Source organism: Morone saxatilis, unplaced genomic scaffold, assembly GCF_004916995.1.
Source record: "Morone saxatilis isolate NCDOM2014 unplaced genomic scaffold, NCSU_SB_2.0 Contig19, whole genome shotgun sequence".
Taxonomy (NCBI): domain Eukaryota; kingdom Metazoa; phylum Chordata; class Actinopteri; family Moronidae; genus Morone; species Morone saxatilis.
In genome coordinates this window covers 2,649,885-2,670,399 of record NW_023339751.1, presented here as the reverse complement: position 1 = coordinate 2,670,399, position 20,515 = coordinate 2,649,885, and the positions used below count along the sequence as shown (strand labels likewise).

Sequence of the window (20,515 nt, the reverse complement as noted above, 5' to 3'; positions counted from 1 at the left end):
GATGAATATAAATAAACTGCATGACTACAAGTTAACATCCAATCTGACATCCAAACCTTCACTCTCTTTCTCAGGCCAGGGACATGCAGCCCCAAGATAAGACAGACAGTCGTCCCATCCTAGTTGCTGTGGGTCTCCTTTTGGCCCCTGATAATTTCCAGATGGTGCTGGATGCAGACAACACCTCCAAAAGTACAGATTTCTCTTCCTCCCTTTTGGTTTTCACTAAGACAACAACAACATTTTCTTTACACATCTCTGATTTGCAAGAAGATCTTCTCGACACGTCCATATTTAATAAGCCTTTTTCCTCTTGTATTTGTGCTAGGAATCAAACATTTCATTAAACTTTAGTAAACAGACAGTTTACTGGCCTGGAAGAATATACCCCAGAGACCTCTTATCTGGGTTGTATTCTGCAGGCACAGTCCCTTTTCACCTTTATGCATACACACATTTAAAGGATGAAATAACAACATATGAGTATAAGTAAATACATTTATATGATATAAAAAAAATGATCATAAATCATAAAAAATGACTTTAAGCTCATAATTGTATCCATCAAAATGTGTCCTTTTTTAATGAATATATATAGTATATATATATAGTGTACATTTTCTCCACCCTCTACCTGATCTGTTCTAAGCTTCTGCTGAACCTGCTGCCTGTTCCCACTCTCTCTCTCTCTCTCTCTCTCTCTCTCTCTCTCTTTCTTAGTTTTCTCTACACTCCTTTGGTATACTGTATTTTATGTGGTGTTTTTTTCTTCTTTTTTTTCTTTGAAGTTTGTGTAATGAGTCCTGTTGCATTAATAATATAAATGAGCCTACAGATCCGGAGATGCCATAAATTAGTGAATAATAAAACATTTATCTTAGGCGTTGAACTGTGGCATACGTAAATGCTTTGGAATCTTGTTAGTTCATTAATTAGTATATCAATACGGTATGAATACTTGCTTTATAATTTCTTTTCTAAGCTTGGTGAGCTCATACTGATCTAGCTGATCTGACTTAGCCCTCCTTCACTCACAGAATGCACCTGGAAGGCAGTCCTCTGCACTGACTGTGTAATGATTGGCTGTCTCAGTAAAGCAGACACTGATTACACACAGATTGTCAGTACAAATTGAATGAGCGTCACAGAGCAAAATTGATGTGCTCTGTCTTGTCTGTAAATTTGTCCCTTGGTCTTAAAGTCAGGACAGAAACTTTCAGCATGTGTTCCAGTGAAGCCTCATCGACCGCGTGCAGTGGATCAGGGAGCAAACGGGCCTGAGCTCGGGGAGAGTCTTTGATCTCAGACTCATTTTAGACTCCTTGGTCCACAGCATCAAATGAACATTCAGCAGTCCTTATGACCCAGGGAAGAATTTGCCTCTGACAGCTAGTCAAGGGGCCTTTCCTGCAGGCATGGGTTAAAAGCTTTGGTCCGTAGAGGCACCTCTTGTTTTTGTCCATAAACCTCAAGCATCCCCTAGATGACGACACTTAGACATTGTGTTCTGAGCTTCAAAGCCAGCACACAGAGTAACCCTTGAGACTAGAAGAATTAATTAATTGCAGCATGTAATGTAGCCACCATTTTGTATTGTTCCTCAGATGTTCATCAATGAGAGTTGTGTGCATGAGCGTGTGTGTGTGTTTGAACTCTCAGAGTAATCACACACGCACTAGACTAGAGCATTCAAAGTCACAGACCCCTATTTATAATTCCATCCATTAAACAAATGACTGAATACCCCTGTTGCTGGATATGGGTCTGTGTAAAAATCTGGAATATGTGTCTTTGTTTTGTTTTGTGTTTTTCTTACATGTCTAATGTGATTGAACTGTAGTCACTGACATCGCTGTTTGAAAGAGTTGCAAATGCTGAAAATGGGCCTTTTACTCTTGTAGTCCCTTAGTCGTGTTTCCTTTTGGTTACATGGAAATGGCATAATAAGGATCATTATGTAACTTCCTCAGAAGAATAAAAATTTTTTTTCTTTGAATTATAGACAATGATTTAAGCCCAAGGAGTTGTGCAACAGTGTGACTAGACTTTTTGTTATGCATGCTAGCCAGAATATTGTATTAATTCATTATTTAGAGAAAATGCAGAAGCTTTTCCAACATCATTAATAAAGTTCAACTTATATATTTAGTACTCCAACAATTGTCTAGTTCCCATAGGCAGTCTTGGATCTGGACCAGTGGCTCATCTCTCTGCTAAGGCTCAACATCACTCTACATCTGTATGGAAGGTGGATGGATACCTAGCCAGACAAGGAGATGACACAGATAACACAGAGAGGTGTGTGTGTGTGTGTGTGTGTGTTGGTAGATTTACATGTATTATTTGTGACTGTACTTGTGCTGTATGTATGTATGTGTATAATTCGAGTGAAAGCCTTTTTTTCTGTATTCCTGCCAGTGCAAATTTCTTAATAATTATTTTTAGCTGTCAGGCTTCCCAGAAACCCAGTTGGAATATTAGCTATATAGCCATATATGCCTTGTTGAATTTATTACGGTTTGCTGTTACAGAACATTACATAGTAATGCATGTGTGATATATTGGTCCTCTCTCTTAAAGTTGTTGTGTGGCTACAAGGTTCTATTACATCTCCTTATTCAAAGCACATAGCTGGGTTTCTTCTGTTTACTGATGTCATTACAGTAAAAAAGTGTGCACATCAGAATTGGCAGGTGTAATGGTCATGAGAGAGCAGAGCCATCAGGACCCGAAGATTCCCCAAAGGAGAAGTTTATAATTCATGGCCCTGCAAAGAAAGAACTTTAGATCATATACATTGTGCTGCTGTGCACTTGCCCTGACCTCCACCTTTATAAAGGAGCCATCTCATTCTTTTTTTCTTGGCTGTTCCAGGGTGAAGTTGTGGGCAACCCTGGCAAAGACATCCAGGAAACAAGAAGTTTGGGATGTGTGCCGAGCTGCTTGTCGATTCTGTTTGCTTTACGATGACGGGAGATGGAACATTTCCAGAACTGACAGTAAGATGATGAATGATCGTTAGACTGACGGTAAAATAGCAGAAACATTCCCAAAACTGGGGAGAGATTAGGATATTAGAATGCTGTAAAGAGAAACCACAGGCTTAGATACATAACTGCTGTTTGTAGAACTGCTGTGTTATCATTGCAGGATTATAAAAGTATCTTCATTTAGTTCATTGTTAATGTGTAAATCAAATTAAAAAATAATAATCGCTCAAATTTCATGAGATTTAATTTGGTTATAAGTATTGCTGATGAAAAGACACAGGTGGACAGGAACTAATAGTAGTAGTTGTAATAGGGGAGGTAATAGAGGTTTTCTGTCATTGCGAGAATTAACATCAAGGATTTTGTCAATCTGACCCAGAATGTAGATGCTCAGAGGAAGAAAGCTGCGCAGAATGTCTTCACGGTTGCAATGGAAGCCAAACCTGTGTGAGGGACTTGCTGCGCCTTTTAGCTGAAATCCGCTTCATCAATGCTGAGGTGTGTGCTTACTAATGTATGCCTCCTAATACACACATACACTTTTAATGTTTCATGTTGCTCCTACTGTAAACATGGTTGGTTTTTTGGCGTTGATCCATCCCAAAGATTTCAGTACTGTACCGCCACTGATAATAAAGCTTCAAAGTAAATACACTGAATGGATATTACCGAAAAAATGTTGACCTTAAGTAGTAGTAAAATGGCGTTTGATTTCATATAAAGGACACAAACACATTTTCTGTTTTTTCTCATGATAGAGAGTTAATCTTAGCTGTAATTTATTGGTTTCGTTCTACAGATCGGACACAACAACTTTCAGCTGTCTGACTTTCATCGTTTGCTAACCGACGTTACCAAGAGCTATGGAAAGAGAGCATTTACATTCTCTGGCTACAAACTGCTACTGTACTGAGGGGTTCATGTTCACAAAAACTCTTAAGCTAACTTTATTGGAATATTATACTTGATTTGTTGAGCTTGAGCTCTTTTGAAGTATAAGATTAGAAACAAAGACTGCTTGCAGTAGTAAACATGCATTGTGGGATTTTTAACAAGCCTATGAGGTAGCTGTTGATTTGTTGGAGTCAGAGACTGTTGTGCTCGTCATATGAGCTTGTCTTATTGTGTAATTCCACTTCCCATCAAACTTGAAGCTCCAAGTCTTTATGAAGTCCATAGAGATGTTAACTTGACAGCACTTTGAAGAAAATGGAGACAACTATCCACAGCCACTACATGACCCTGCCAAAACTGACTCACGGGTAGCCTCTCTGCTTGCTCCTATAATGTATCTCTCTCTTTGTTCCTTGACACATGGGTATTACTTTTTGAGAATTGGGTCATAATGAATTAATTTTAAATGTACCTACGTCTTGGTCTGATGATAAAGACACGTTTCTTGTGTCTTACCTGAGTTGTCCACCACTGGAATAAAATGCTCACCAGTCATTTCTTTTTCCTTTGATCTGCTACAGCTAAGCTTTAACGGCCCTAGAGAAGCTGTCATCCCATAGTGCGGAGGTCTTCTCTACTCCGTTTACTATGAAGGTGAACAGGAAGTCAACTTTAATATTATCTTTTGAAGTTGAGGAAATGAATGTATTTTGTCTTGCTCAGGCCACTGTCCAAAAGCTGCTATCAGAGGGGGTGCAGCTAAACAGCCCTGCTGTCCCTGCAGTGGAGTGTGTGTCTGAAGAGGATCCACTATGGGTTGTTTACAGGTGAAAACACAATATGCACACACACATGCTGACATCATAAAACTAGAATATTTTGTCTATGCACTGTATGTTTCTACTTTATTTTTTACATTTTACATTTCCATTTATACATTTTAAGTATGGAATTGTAAAATTATTAAATGCATACATAAATGACTATATAAAATAATTTCAGTTAAATTTTAAGTTTTATTTGGAATTATTAATAGCTGCAGCAGCAATATAAGCATCTCTATCAGACTTCAGGAAAAGTCTGATAGAACATACTGTAAGCAGCTTTCAGTGACCACATTTCCTCAAGTTGTGTTGTGTAGTGTGTGTTATCGGATTACATAATTATCTACTAATGCTTCTATGTGCATTGTCAACTGTGGATGTCCACAGTCTCTGATAGTGAGGTTGTGACAATATTTTGTACCACAGTGACAGTGGCTCATTTAATGGGTCAGTGAGTTAAATTGAATATATTTGTGTAACTGGTCAGAAATAATGAAAGCCGATGGTCGGAATGACACAATCTCTTCATACCAATTAACTAAAAGATGTTTTTTCCCTTTTCATTCCTAAGCCAAAACTACAAGCAAGATCAAAACCATTCCCACACCAATTAAATGGTTGAAAGGCTTCAAACATCATTAATGATGTGATTATCTTCATTAAAGACTAAGATTGTACATGTTTCCCCACCACCTCATGCCTTTTACAGTAGTATCAGAGCCATGGTGGTTATCTTTTTCAGTGATTATGGGATTTAAACCATTTCACCCAGATAGAATCTGCACAAAAAAAAACAATTTACATTTTTTGAACAATGCTTTATATCTGTGACTTGGATTGCAGTCATGGTTGTCTTCTTCTTGTCTTAACAGCTTATTTGCTTTATTGAATTGACATGACCTGACATATCCCATTCAGCAGTGGAACTTCTGCACTATTACACTTTGCCTGAAATTTTCCTCCAGTGCACTGTAATATTATGAGAGTTGAGAGCCATCACTGTGCAGCCAGGTGCTCAAATAAATTGCTGTTGAATGCCTCATTAGAAATAACATTGTCAAAGTCACTTCCACTCTTCCTGGTGTATGCAGAAAAGCCTGCCACACAGCAAGTGGGACTATTAGTGTAAAAAAAAAAGAAGAAGTTTAAACAAGCAACTTTCTAAAAGTAATTAACCTTTTCACCATAAGTTTAATTATTAACTAGATATAACATCATGTGGCCACAATACTGTCTTTCTCTCTCACACACAAACATGACTTTCCCTTTCCCACTCACTACTGTACCTCTCTACCTCTCTCACCCAGAGAATGGATCCAGGCTCTGTCTTCCTACGCCACCTCCAACTTCTTGCGGGCAGCGGAGCTCGGAGCAGAGATCAGGGAGCCGTGGGTGGTAGCGAATGCAGCCATTTACCTGTGGAATTACAGCAGCCACTTGTTGGCAGCTAGGGAGTACCTACGCCTGCTTCCCACCTTCCAGAGTCTGGTGGAGATGATGCAAAAGGCAGAGTACACTGGGTAGGCCAGGTCTCTAAATTATTATCAGTTTTGTTACAGGGTATATACCCATTAGACAGAATAGTTTGGGTGTTTGGCCTGTAGTTCTTGCAAAGTATTTTTCGGTCCAGTGCTAAAAAGAGCCAAGCTGCTTTACCGACAATGAATGAAAGACTTATTTTGTGCATTTGCTGTTGGTGTGGATCATTCATGATGTGGCTCTTTCATCAGTGTTTCTGTAAACAGATCTGAACTACAATAAGTGTAGTTCAATAAGGTGAAAAACTCATTCACAAAATGTCAACATTTGAAGATCTACCATACTGATGACTGTACATTTTTAAAATTACCCAGTAGGTTATGAAAGCGTTTCATCACCCAGCAGTCATTTACTCAACCCTCACTGGACTACTATGCAAAACATAGTCTTTCCATTATGGTGAAAATGATTACGCTGTCAGCTCAAAACAGCAATATGTATACTTGTCGTCCTCAGAAAAACCATTTTAGACACGGTCAGAGTTGACTTTTGAAAAATGTCTGTTAATATATTCTCTATGGCACTGTAACTCCCTCACAAAAAAAAGCTGTTTAAGCTTTTCTCTTATTTCTGTCTGTGAAAAGAAACAGTGAGTGTTCGTGAAATCAGACCAAACTGCCCTTGAGCAGAGCAATAATTATGTGAATGTTGGGATTCAGTGACATTCTCATGTAACAAAACGTACATTTTGCTGTAAAAATCTGTGGTAAGGGCTTTTACTTCAGCAAGAACTAAAATAAACAAAGATGTTTGGTCTTCAAGCCCAACTTTCAGTCCTTGTTTTTCCAGATAATGTCAGTTTGGAGCATTCTTTGTGTTGTATTTCTCAGAAATCGTGCTCTCTTTGTGCTGCTGTGTGATGCTGTGGCCCGGGGTTTGATCCAGCCTCTGTGTGGACCAGACCACATCGAGCCAGTCCCGCAAGGAGACAAGGGCAAAAACAGAGCTGAGAAGGGGATGGAGAAGGCTGCCTGTGTCCACGGGGGTTTCTTAGACCCTGCTGCCCTGCAGGATGTCCGCAAAGCCCTAGAGGTATGTCGTAGTGTGTGTACAGTTTGTGTGCAGGGGATGGGGGCAACTGGCACCTTTGTGTGTCTGTGACTAAATGTTTTGATTAATGTATTCAATAAATGCCAGTACCACAGAAGTATTTAGAAGAATAGTGACTTTCAGTTTCAGTTAGATTATTGTAACATTAGTCTCTCATAATGCACTTTTGAACATCCCCAACTACTTGGCAGGTGTGACGCACCAACTACACCAATTTGCGTGGCTATGTCTCTAACAAGTGCATAAAACCTTTCAGTGTCACCATATATTTGCATAAATCTCACTGTGACACAATACATTTTTATAAAGTGGGGTTAGGGTTAGGGTTAGGGTTTGACATCCATTACTCATCCAAAACATTTGCATAAAAGCTGCATTAACTATACTGTGAATATACATTTGCATAAAGATGCCTTTTCTTACCATACATTTATATTAAAACTCTCTAAGCAATTAATTAAGTAACCATATTTGCATAAAGATAAAAAAAATGCAAAGAAAAATAAATAATCCATCCTGATAAAAAATTAATGAGGTTATAATACTCTCATGTTTAGAAACCTCAAAGTAACATATAACACAAAATTATGACAACTCAGAAACCAGCTTTACTGAGATTACAAAATAATCAAAATATGTTTAGTTGGAGATCTATTTTGTTGAAGCAAACATTATTGTCCCTCTGTCAAATCCCTCTCAGACCGATTGGGGTGTTTCGAGCTGTCTGATCTTTCCACAGTGAAAACAATGTCTGAAATTCCAGCATTCAAAGTTTAAGAACAGATTAGAATCTCTGAAAAGATTGTGTTAAGACTCTGAAAGGAGTGTGTATATAATCTCTGGATGGAATTCATTGACTCTTTGCAAGACGTGCTCAGACACTTAAATTTTAATCTTTTGTACAGATTGTAAACATTCAGTCTGAAAAAGTTTTTAACTTTCAAATTCCAAAGCTCACTTTTTAAACTAGAGTTTAAACCATTAAAGCTTGATTTTCAGCCTTTTTAAATGTTTTCTTTTAACTGTATTAAATATGAATGATAAGACTGGTCAGTGTCATACGGATACCGACCAGTTTTATAGAAGAAATGGGAAGCTTTTTTTTTTTCATGTTATTTTCGAACAAACTTCATGTTGTCCATAAAATTGGCTGGCAAGTAAGCTTCTAGTACATTGATTCTGTGAAATGTATTTCGGTCTTTACTTATAGTATAATAATTTCAAAAAGGTAGTGGGCTTCACAAGAACAAAAATGCAAAGACAAAAGCCACTCTGTATCTGATCAGGCTTAGCACTAATTTGTTTATGTTTCATACAGTGCATTTGTATCTGTACTGAAGAAACACGAGGCCTCTCAGAAAGCATTAATTCCTCCTCGAGATGTTATCATGAAAGATATCAGAGCATCACAGGTGAAAAGTTAAAGCACTCACAGGTGCTATTTTGTTATCTTGTTATCTTGTTCTTGTTCTTGGCACCCATTACTCATCGAACCATGCGTGCACACACATGCGTATGCACTTACATGTAGCTTTCATTACTGGCTTTCTTTGTGCCACTGAAGTCTGATATCTCTATTCTCTTTGCTGCAGTTGCCAATTAAACCCTGTTTCCTTTCTCCTTTTCTATTCAAAGGATCCTCCATGAATATCAGCTCTAACTCCAGATGAAAGGCACCTTATCAGTGAATTATTAACTAAATTTCATTGGTTCTGTTTCCCTTTTGAAGGGAAGATAAAAAATAATCTTTTCCAATAAATTTTTTATAAATAGTCTACAGTACAGCAGGGTCAGATACAGTGTCTTAGTCAACAAAGTCTTGGTGAATTTTGAGTCTTTTGTGTATGTCTGTCCTGTCTGCAGATGGCAGGCGGGCAAAGGGTTTTAGGCTAGAGAAAGTCCAGGGTGTGCACAGATATGTATCATAATCTATGGTATTTGATAGACAATTTAATCCACATTAACATTTTAATATCATTTAGGATTATGTATAATCCTGACCATGTTAATGTCATGTTCTATTTATCGAGCTTCTCAGACTGCTAATTCTATACCAACTACTTCCAGCTGATGGAATGTAAGCTCATTGTTGTTTTCCACACATCCTCCTAGCTGTGTGACTACGCCCTGCGCATATCCAACTGCAACAGCCCAGGGGAGACTGTCCCCATTGCAGCAAGGAAACAGGTGGTGGCCACATGGGTGCAGATCAAGAGGCTCTTGCAACAGCAGATTGGCTCAAAGATGGACACTAAAGATGAGGTACCATTCTCTGTGTCAGCCCAGAATCATCTATGGCACTTCATTTTAGGTTGCTAATTAAGCACTAATAAAGGGCTGCTTATATTAGATTCGAGTCCAGGATTGGGTTGCTACAAATATTCATAAATCAATTTCTAAGTTTGAATGTAAGTTCACTAATTTCAAACAAGTGATTTACTAAATAAGGTTGCACCATTAAAACATGAGAAATGTATCAAGAGCAATGGACATAATCTCCAATGTGTTACAATGTGTACAGTGCACTGTGTTAGAGACACAAAAGGTATATTTTGAATATAGGTGTTACTTTGTGTTTTTACATCATCATGCTCCAACAATATATGTATTTCAGTGTTAGTAGTATTCATACAGTTTAGAATTATTGGGAAATGTCCAATTATGCTAAGTTAAGCGGTGTGCTAATTAATGGTTATATATACGAAATTCCCTTGCCACTACATGTCACACCAGAGCACCACCCTCTCATACCAAAATAATGGGACAGAAATAAAAGAAAGAAAACTTGCCATAACAGTCTTTGTTAGTCTTTTCACAGTCTTGCCAACAATCACCAATGCTGGTTTGGTCAAAATAAACCCTTAATTGACAGAGTAAGAAGGGCTGCAAAGGCTGTTACGTAAGATAATGTTAATACTTGGTTATGTGCCCATCAAAGTACGTCCACTAAAAGTGCTTTTTTGTTTTTTGTTTTTGCCACTGACAGGCTGAGATTGTTGTTGTCAGAAGTGTCTGAAAAATATTAAGGAAATGATCTATACGGAGATAGACGATTTACCTCGCATATCATTGTAACATTATAACTTTCAATGAGGACAGACACAAAATAAACTTACCAAAACAGCCTTTGTTAGTCTTTCCACTGTTCAAACCATCAATAACGCCAATATATCTTGACATAGCAAACAGTGGATTGCTGCTAAATTAAGGTTTTAAATCTCAGGTATACTGTATTGAAGTAGTATTTTTGGAGAGCTTGGAAGCTTTATATTATTGGTGAAGCACAGACAGTAATTGACTGCAATGAGACTTTTCTCCATTATAACAAAATCCCTGTTTTGAGAATAGGTGACAAACACCAAACCTGTGTTTCAGTTAACAAAACTACATACTGCTGTATAAAATACTGCATACTATAATAATATACTTCAGTGAGAGTGAGGCACTGAAAAACATCTTAAATTGAGTGAGAAAGAGGCCACTGGCTTGCAAGCTCTGCTGAAACACTGTACTACAGAGTTATAAGACCTCAGATTGTCAATTATGTTGCAGATTTTACCTTGCCTTCCCCCCCCTTACAGCTGATTCTTCTATTCTCTCTGCCTCCGCTTTTCCAACACCAAAGCTATTTACCTCTGTTCATGTTCAAGTCCACACGAATGAGCCAACACCACAGAAACAAGTGTCTATCGAGAATGAAACTTCACTCTTGATCTTCTTTTAATTCAGCAATTGATAATGTTGTTAGAAGAAGACTCACAAGTGAAATCTAAACTTGGTGTCTGCAGTTAGTTTTATGTTCTACAAACCAGGATTTCTGTAAGAAAGGTAAAGAGACCTGTGTGAGCAGAACCAGAAATAGTTCAAAGTTAGGTGAAAGCATTTGAAACTGTGATCACTGCAGCACTGCATTTGCAGTTTTAGAACACAGTCGGCAGAAGAAGAACAAGAACAAATTGCAACAAAATTGGTTTAAAGTAACAGCAACAGACATTTCCCACAGCAGCCATTTTGATATTTAATGCTAGGATAATCACAGGTATTATCAATGATACTAGTTAAGGTTGCATTCCATTTAGTGTAGCAAAACCTTTCCAGTGAGCCCACATGCACAATAGCAGCACCCTGACTCTGTTTGACCTGAATAGAACAGAACCTTAATTAGTAACATTAATAACTATAGAAGGTATATTTTTTTACTTTTGTGTGCAGTTATTTTCTATTTTACTTGGAGGGGCTGGCATCCTCTGTGTATTCTATATCTAAGATTAAAAGGCAGCTCAGAATTTATTTTATTGCGCTACAAAAAGGGTAAACTGTGAAGGAGGATGAATGCTCACTAAGACTAACTGTATAGCTCATGGTCACATAGCCATATAACATTCATTATGTATCCTGTATTATGGTTCCCTCGCAGTTCTTCTGTAATGTGCTTATAATATTGCATATGATGCCCAACATTTTTATTAATCTTTTGATGTGGTAGGTGTTACTTCCGCCATATCCATATAGCAGCATTGTATCCCCTGCACTGTGATCATCTCAGGATGTCATGTTTCCTGATTGTACTGCCTTACAGTGGGATAAAAATGTGGGCAAAGCACTTATACAATTTGTCATTTAGAAGGACGGTTTGATTAGTCACCGTAATCCTACGACCATTTGTCAGCCAAGGATTTCCTGTCCTACATTAGTCCTTTCAGCCTGATGTGCTTTGAGTCACAGCTAAATGAGGTTTGTTTCTTGCCATGCACATTAAGAAATGCAGTGTTAATATAAATGAGGGTTTATCTCTAATCTCAGTAAATCATTCATCAACTAATTTTCCACACAATAGGAAGTCATACATTATCAACAAGATCATCTCTGCGGTATTTGGGACACATACAATATGAGTATGATGGTGATTAGGATACTGCAGGTGCATGTATAATTTATGAGCAAATAGTAATACATATACGTCCTTTCTATAATTAAACTTAAGGGATTGGTGTGTATTCAGCCGAGGACTGCGCTGAAATGCTCATTCTTTTCCCCATTCGCAGTGCGAGAATGAGGAAGTGTCGGCGATGACGCGCGTGCTGGTTGGAGTGGAGATGCTCCAGTGCAATAGGGACCCCAGGCATATGGAGTTCTCTGTTCCCAGTCTCTCCACAGTATGTACTGTTCTCTGCTCGTGTTTTCCTACAGTAGCTGTTGCCCAGATGGCAACAACATATGCGATATGACCCATGAGCCTTCAGAGCCTGTCTGCATCTTATCATGTGTCAATATTTTGAAAATACTGTAGCTGCTTGATCATTATGCTTTGGTCGGATTAAAGTTATCAGAAATGTCTTCAACACGAGGTGTGTTGTGCATTTTTCCTGTGAAAAATCACTCTCTCTGACATAAAAGCCCTTTGGCTTTTTTCCCTACATCTATATCTTCTTTCCCTCTGCTTGTTATCTGTCAATCTCTCCTTGGCTCTTTTTTTTCCTTCTTTCTTCCTATTTTCACTTCACTCATTCCTCTCCTGCATTCTTCCCATCGCTCCCTACCCCCTTTTCCCACTGTTGCTTACTTCTTCGTCCTTCTAACCTTTCATTTTCTGTGTGCCTCCACCCCCCCAACCCCCCTATTCCTTTGCTTGATTCCTTTACTTTTTGCTACTCTACCGTCTTTCCACTCACGAATCCTATATTCATTTATGTCCCTTCTATTTCTTCTCCTTTCTCTTCCATCACCCTCCTTGCCTTCCCCCCCTTCACTCACTCCCAATTTTCTCCTATTCCCTGCTTGCATTACTTAATCCCCCCTCTACGTTTTCCCACCCTTGTTTTCATTCCCTCGCTGCTTGCCTCCCCTTATTTCTCAACCTCCTTCGCCTCATCGTTTCTGTGACTCCCTCATGCCCTCGTTTCCTGCACCCCCTACTCTCCTCCTTTTTCCCCTCACCACCTCCATTTTCCTCCCCTCCCCTCTTCTCTCTCCTCACCTAAAGCTGGTGAGCATGGTGTCTGAATGCAGCTGGACTGACGTGGTGGTAGAGTTGCAGGTGTGCTGCCAGCTGGCTGCCTTCTGCCATGAGTCCAAGGACCACAGCTCGGTGTTGTGCTGTACCAAGAGAGCTCTGCAGCTGGAAGAAGCAGCGGCAAAGAGTCTCAACACCATGCCCTTTGTTTTGTAAGTAGAGTGGGCTGATTATATTTGATGTCTAATTCTTAAAAATGGGCAGGGGGGGCTGCACTTGATATGAATGTATTTTTGCTTCCAAAGCTCTCTAAATGGCAGGTGACATCTTGTGAATATTCAAGAGTATTGCAAGCAACTTTATTGAGCAAGCATTTCTTTCAATTTCTGCATGAAGCCGCAAAATTTGAATTAAGTTTCAAAGTTTCAGATTTTTCAAAGGTATGTCAGTTTTACATTTTGTGTGATTGATTGATTGACTTTGATTGACAGCTAATATATTTCCTCATATCCCTAGCTATGGTCTGACTGCAGTGAATGAGATGCTGAGCAGTGCCGCTTGTTTGAGGGGTTTGAGTTTAGTCCATGAGTCCAATGGGGATCTACACACTTACAGAGAGGCTATGAAGGTGCTTCTGTCCAGTGTCAGGTGCTGTTTACTGTCAGATTTTCTATTGACTAATGCCTTTGGCAGCTACAAACTAGTTTTAAAGATATTCCCTTGATATGGTTTCTCTACATTTGTATTTTCTTACATTATATGTGCTTGCTATCATCTCTTGTCTATAGCTATGCAGAAAAGGCTGAGAATCCAGCATTGTGTGTCAGAGCTGCCAGACATTACTGGAACACTTGTCTACCCCTAACACAGACTCCTGAGGAAAGATGGCAGCTGCAAGGGCCCCTGGAGAAGATCCTCATTGCTCTGGTTCATACCAACACTAAACATGCAAATGTATGGACACCTCTTTAGCCATATTCACACATTCACTCAACAGTCCTGTTGTGGTCATAGCCAAGTTATCAGACAAAAAATAGACAGCCACACACAGAACGAGCAGGGCACTCAGAGAGCGCAGACCTCCGCCAAGGCCAGTATTCTTCTATGATGTGCAGATCTACAAACAATTGACTTTATGACGCATTATGACTATTTTGCCAGAGACATATTTCACAATGTTAAAAAAAGTGAAAAATTATTTCCCCCGTCATTTGGATCAGCTCAAAAATTGTTGGGTTCTTCCTTGGCCCATGCTACAACCTTCCACTAAGTTCCACTGGAATAAATGCAAAAAATACAGTACTATCCAAGGTGGTGAGACCTTTCTGCATACACAGACAGTATATAGAAGATCACAGATTTTATTTTTATAATGATATGATATACAGTCTATAAACTTGTATACATAGCATCAGAAAAGTCCTTCCCAAAACAATCAATGTCTTAGTCAGGTCAGGTCAGCAAATCATGCACACTGCTAATAGGAGATGATTAGTCAAAAAGTTCTAACCACAACAAATGGCAAAACAACAAATCACATAAGAGTGACATTTAATGTCCTGTTTTTGTCATTTCCTATTTCTTCAATTAAATACGTGATTTTTGACAACTTTACTTTGGTTGCTATAAAACTAAAGTAGGGGTTAAAGTTCTTAAACTTGCTCTGTTATCTTTAAATGATGATAAAATTGATAAAAGATTCTTTTGAGGATGCTACAGGGGATAACTTGCGGGTGTGCTCAAATTTGAAAAAACATAACAGCGCTGCCTGTGGACAGCAATTCAGCCAGGGGGATAAACAGTCGTTCAACTGCAAGAGGACTTTAAATCCATAATTAAAGGCAGCTTATGTGAGAATTCAGAATGATGGCTATCTGTGGTGTTCTTTCCAACTTGACACTGTTCTTCAGCAGTGCTGTCGGCTCACAAGGAAAAAAGCACAATCTGTCCCATACAGCTGTGTCTTAACAGGAATGAAATTTTTATCAATGGGATGCCCAAGTGTGAACAACTGAAGTTATGTTGCAGGCTCTGGATTTAAGGATAAGGGGGGAGGATCATATACAGGGCAAGGTCACACACCTATTATTCTTATACTGTACACCAGTGAGCTTTAACTATGACCAACCATCCACAACTACCAGCAACACTCTCCTATCACCCTTGTAAGCTCATGGGCGAGTAAAAGCAGTATTAATCATTTCCCTTTTTATTCCAGAAACAGGGCAAAGTGAAAGGCTTGCTGACCTTGACAGAAATGTCTCTTGGGAGCTCTAAACATGAAGCAACATGTGAGTGGTAAAAGAACCCTGAAATGGTTCAACTGTGAAATTTCTTTCTGAGTTTTTGGAGGCTGTACCCTTTGATGGCTTCATGTTTGGTTTTACTTTCTGTTATGAATCTGATTAATTTCCTTTGTACCTCTATACTGTAAATAATGGATGGCAGACTGAAATGTCATTCATTCCAGGATAAACAACTAAGCTGTGGGGCCTGTGAGATTTGCATTTTGATGGTCGACAGCTGAATTTGTTAGATCTACATTAATCATTACAGTATAATTACACATTTGCTGACATTAGATTACAGTTCAGTCATCTGTGTATCTACGTATGTGTCTCTGTTAGTAGATGAAGAGGTCCTAACCCTAAGAGCAGACATTTATGCTTTGTTGGTCCACATCCACATTGATAAAGCAGACTGGAACAGTGCTCTGCAGCTCCTGGACCGAGCTATTAGAGAAATGCCTCACACAAGACACAGACTGTGAGTAAAAAAATTAAAATGAAAAAAACACATTGGGGACTGAGGAAATGATATGGAAGGAAATGGAAAGGTAGATATACAGAAAGACAAAAATAAATCTTATTGTTGTCCTTGTGTTTAACCAGACCTCTGCTGAAACACCGAATACTGGTAAAAGCACAACTGGGGGAAAGTTTACAGATGGACATGCAGAAGTTACAAGATGAAGGAGAGCAGTGCTGTTCATTTATGTGGCACCGGGTGGCACTGTGTGCTGGCAGTATAAACCAACAGCTCACCTGCTACCAGAAATCCATCACCTCTCTGTTGGTAATACACCTGTTCTTGGAACATTTTTAATCAACAGATTCATGCTGATAGATCATGTTGGAATCTGTCATATTAGATAAATTCTAGTGATCAAGTTATTTATTTAATCTCCTGTGTAGTCTTTTTGCAGTGAGTAAAGCCAATGTTTTTGGCAAAGTCTTAAGCACCATCATGTGGAACCAGCATGTCATTACAACTATGTTTCGAAGTGGCCCTTGATATGGCCTGGAACACAGTCTAGGTTAAGTGAAGGGTTAGAGTTAAGCTAGGAATGAAAACCACTTTAACCTAGGCTCCAGGCCACATAAAGGATGATTTCCTGTCAACTACCAAACAAAAGCAAAATGGAAAAAATATATATCTTTGAAGTTGTTTGTCATTGATTTTTTTTGTTTGTGAACAGAGTATAGAGACTCAGTGGCAGAAGGTCAGCCTCCTGCTAGAGTTTGGAGAGTGGCTGTACTGTCACAACTTCCCCAAAACCGATGCCCAACACCAGGTTCAGTGGGCCATAGACATCCTTCTACAAGTGGCGACTGAACAGGATGACGGAGCAGGTAGAACTTATTGACTTACCTTGTTCATTGTATCATTAGTGTGTGAATGACTAGTTTATTCTGTTAATTATTGGAGTGTGCACTCCAAAAATTAGAGGAGAAGGTAACAGATTTTGAGAATTCCCCTTGAGATACGCATATCTGCAGGAAACACAGATATCTCAGGGGTCCTTTGCCATATGGATTCAGTTTGTGTGTGTGGTTGCACATGAAAACTTGTGCCTGTCTACTTCTATTTTAAGGAATGCCTGAAGTTTTACACAGTGTTAATCTAAGGGGAATAACATCTGCTCTGTTTGATCCAGAAAAGCGCTGTGCCACAGCTTTTTGATCAGCAATGGAATTCAGTGTTTGTACTTTCATTTGAGTTGTTATCCTGTGTAAACGTTAAACCAAACAAATGTTGTTCAGAGGTAATGAGCTGACCAGACTAAGACATAGATTTCTTAAGCTCCGATGTGGGTGCCCACTGAGAATAGCATAGTACTATTTAAAAGACTGCTATGAGGAGTCTTTTTAGTCTCCCACTGTGAGCCACATTAAATATTCCCTAAGAGGTAAACTGAACACCCAAATGAAGGAAAAAGTAGAAATTAATTACAGGAATATGAGTCTCTCTATTATTGGATTTATTTGTCAAGTGAAAATGAATGTAAATTCTGCTTTCAATAATACTTTCATATATTGTATATATCTGTCTTGTTCCTGTTCTTTGTCACAGTAAAAGTTATAATATAACTTATACATATTATGTATATCTTTCCTCTAGAAGATGAGTCCAAAAAGAGGGTTTTGAGCTCAGTGAAATGTGAGCCCCTAGTAGGAGTCCAGGGCTTGGATTTTACACAAAGTTTGTCTAATCTGAAGGAGGTGCGACGCCTTGACAGCCTGGTACAGGCACACATTCTGCTTGCTGTCATGGCAGGCAAGACTTCACCTGAGCACCAGCTTAACCTGCTTAGAGCTTACACCTTTGTACTTCAAATATGGCAGGTAGTGCATCTTTACTACACCATTATCCTGTCACTCAAATGTGGCAATGTTTGAGTTGAGTATGGGATATAAATCTGTGTGCACTGTGTGTTTGTCACTCCAGCTGTCTATGGCAGTGGCTTGTGAGATTTCCAGTGAGATGGCAAAGAGTCAGCCAGCCCAGCCTCCTCCCTCTGCTGGATCCAAAATAGACAAAGACAAGGGCAAAGGCAAAAAAGTCAAAGATGTAAGTTCTATAGCTAAAATTTAGAATCTCATTGATTTACACAGTTTCTAGTGGCCTTTACTGTTGAATAGTGCAGTTGCTTTTTTCATCAATTGTTCACCCTCCCTGTCTGTATGCTTAATAGAAACAATGCTTTGAAATGCTGTAATAACATTTTTAACTAATTTCAAATTGCCACATTTTATCTGATGCAGTAAAAATATTCTTGACAGCTATTTACTGAACTTCAGTCGATTGTACTTAATTTTAAATGCTGACTTCACGCTAGTAATAAGAACAAAATATAGATTCTGTGTCCTCTCTGTTTGAACAGCCTCCCCCTGCAGAAGAGAGACCTAAACCTGTTGTCTTGGATCAGGCAATTCCTACCACCCCAAAGGACTGGGCTCACTACGTCTGTCCTGACCAGGCCAGGCAGATCTTCAGAACCAACAGTAACCCCCACTGTATCAGTACACACAGCATTACAAAGCAGGCAAGACTACAACCTATATAACCAGTGGATACAATCCCTGCTCGGTTGAAAACAAGTACAACTTAAATCAAGGGCTCAGCTGCCAGAAGCACTGACTTGATATGAGTGTTGCTGTATAAGCTGTCATTTGTTGGTCAAGAGAAAGTGCATTTATTGATCTTTGTGGGTCAAATTAAGATGTTGGAAGACTCTGAAACCCCAGTATTCTGAATTAAATATATGTTATAATTAATTTATGGATCTACCACTAGGATTGGATGAAAGTATGTGATGAGATTTAATTAAATACATTTTTTTTTTTTTTGTTTTGTGCAGACTCAGAGCCTGTTTTATCTGAACCTGCTGGAAAAAGAGCTTCACTCACTCTCACTCGACCACCTGACCCTGCCCATAATTCATCTAGCTGAGACCATTGCTCATGACCTTTTGGATAGGAGGAGCCTCTCTGACCTCTACCGACTGAGGTAAAAACACGGATAAATTAAAGGGGAACTCCACCGATGTTTACAGATCTTTACAGTTCCTCGTCTCTGATTGAGACTACCAGCTTCTGGCTAGTCATTGAAATAGTGTGCCTCTGCAAGAAAATGATTTGACTAAAGACAGCTTTTAAATTGCTGCTTTATTCAAATAGTCAAAACCCAGGGAAGCACAGAAAACTGGGGAACTCAGAAGCATCAACTTGTGGTGCCATCAGTTACTGTCAGAAATCCTATGAATACTCAATAATTGAACTCTATGGTCTTTGTATTTTTCTTGTTGCTGTTTTTTTTTACCTAATTAGAATTGTGAGGACCTGTCGCCAGCTGGGTTTGGAGACACATTCCCCATATCAGGAGAAGCTCCTGAATCTGAGTGGAATCCAAGAACAAGAACAGATGGGGTATGTCAACTCAGCTATAAAGATTTAACGTTTGCACATTTTGCTCTAATGACCTATGATACGACGTTCATAATTGCAGGTGCCACAAAGCGATTGCTTTTTCGCAGGAAAGGAGAGGCCTTCACAAAGCTTACGATCAGGTCAGCCTGTTTCTCACAAAATAGATCTGTGTTTAATATTGTGCATTAAGTTTTATTACTCCATATATGATGACTTATATTGGAGAAGGAAATGTACTTTATGCTATAATTAGTGCTTTTATAATGTAACTGACTGATGGAAGAGTAATATATGAGGTTTACGACAGTCAAATTACTTGTCTCATAAACCTGAAATGAGTGTTAACTCTTAAGTCAGTTATGTGAGATGACTTTTTTATTGGGTTTTTTTTTAATGCTATTCTCGTCTATGTGGTGGATTTTAGCCTGTTAATGGTGTGAATTCTAATCCCATAATCTTTAACACTATAACAAGTTTCTGTCTGATGCACCTATTATTTCCCAAGGTGGTATTTATGAGTGTGTGAGAGTGTGTGTGTGTGTGTGTGTTTGCACTTACTTACATACAAGCTTTCTCCTGCAAGACACATGACACTGTACATACACCATATCATTTACAGTTTAAGTCAGTGTTGAAAATAGTGAATTGTCTAATATCTTTGTGATTTCTCAGAAATGTGAGCTGGATGCAAAGGCTGGGTCAGGGCAAAAGAGTGTGGATGTCTGTGCTCAGGACATTTGGCTGGACAAAGCTGAGGTTTGCCTCAGTATGGGGCTCTATCAACCCGCCAGGCAGCTCCTGGCAGAGGCCCACTTGGTGGCTATGGTGAGACCACAGTGTCAGACTGACAGCAAAAAAAAGAATTAAAAATAAAATTTTTACTATCTTGGCATACCAGACTTTAACACTGTAGACATCTGCAATGCTGACAAATATGTGCTCCAGTTGTATGACAAAAAATGTTAACCTTCAATTTATTGTTTACACTTATGTGCTTACTATTGGCCGATGAGTATGCCTACAATATGTTAGAAGTATTTGCTGCAATAACTCCGC

General features: G+C 38.9%; 1 protein-coding gene across 1 annotated transcript in view; it reads left to right on the top strand.

Moving 5' to 3' along the window:
- LOC118329072 (cilia- and flagella-associated protein 46) overlaps positions 1-20,515 on the top strand; it is a 52,645-nt gene that overhangs the window by 8,804 nt on the left and 23,326 nt on the right. Inside the window, 23 exon segments of the mRNA XM_035663028.1 lie at positions 75-192; positions 2,178-2,298; positions 2,875-2,999; positions 3,370-3,488; positions 4,608-4,711; positions 6,016-6,228; positions 7,078-7,279; positions 9,410-9,559; positions 12,343-12,453; positions 13,281-13,462; positions 13,767-13,898; positions 14,039-14,204; positions 15,469-15,541; positions 15,881-16,016; positions 16,142-16,325; positions 16,729-16,882; positions 17,652-17,875; positions 17,979-18,101; positions 18,415-18,576; positions 18,898-19,040; positions 19,361-19,459; positions 19,539-19,599; positions 20,132-20,284. Coding sequence (XP_035518921.1) covers positions 75-192; positions 2,178-2,298; positions 2,875-2,999; positions 3,370-3,488; positions 4,608-4,711; positions 6,016-6,228; positions 7,078-7,279; positions 9,410-9,559; positions 12,343-12,453; positions 13,281-13,462; positions 13,767-13,898; positions 14,039-14,204; positions 15,469-15,541; positions 15,881-16,016; positions 16,142-16,325; positions 16,729-16,882; positions 17,652-17,875; positions 17,979-18,101; positions 18,415-18,576; positions 18,898-19,040; positions 19,361-19,459; positions 19,539-19,599; positions 20,132-20,284 — 3,255 coding nt within the window.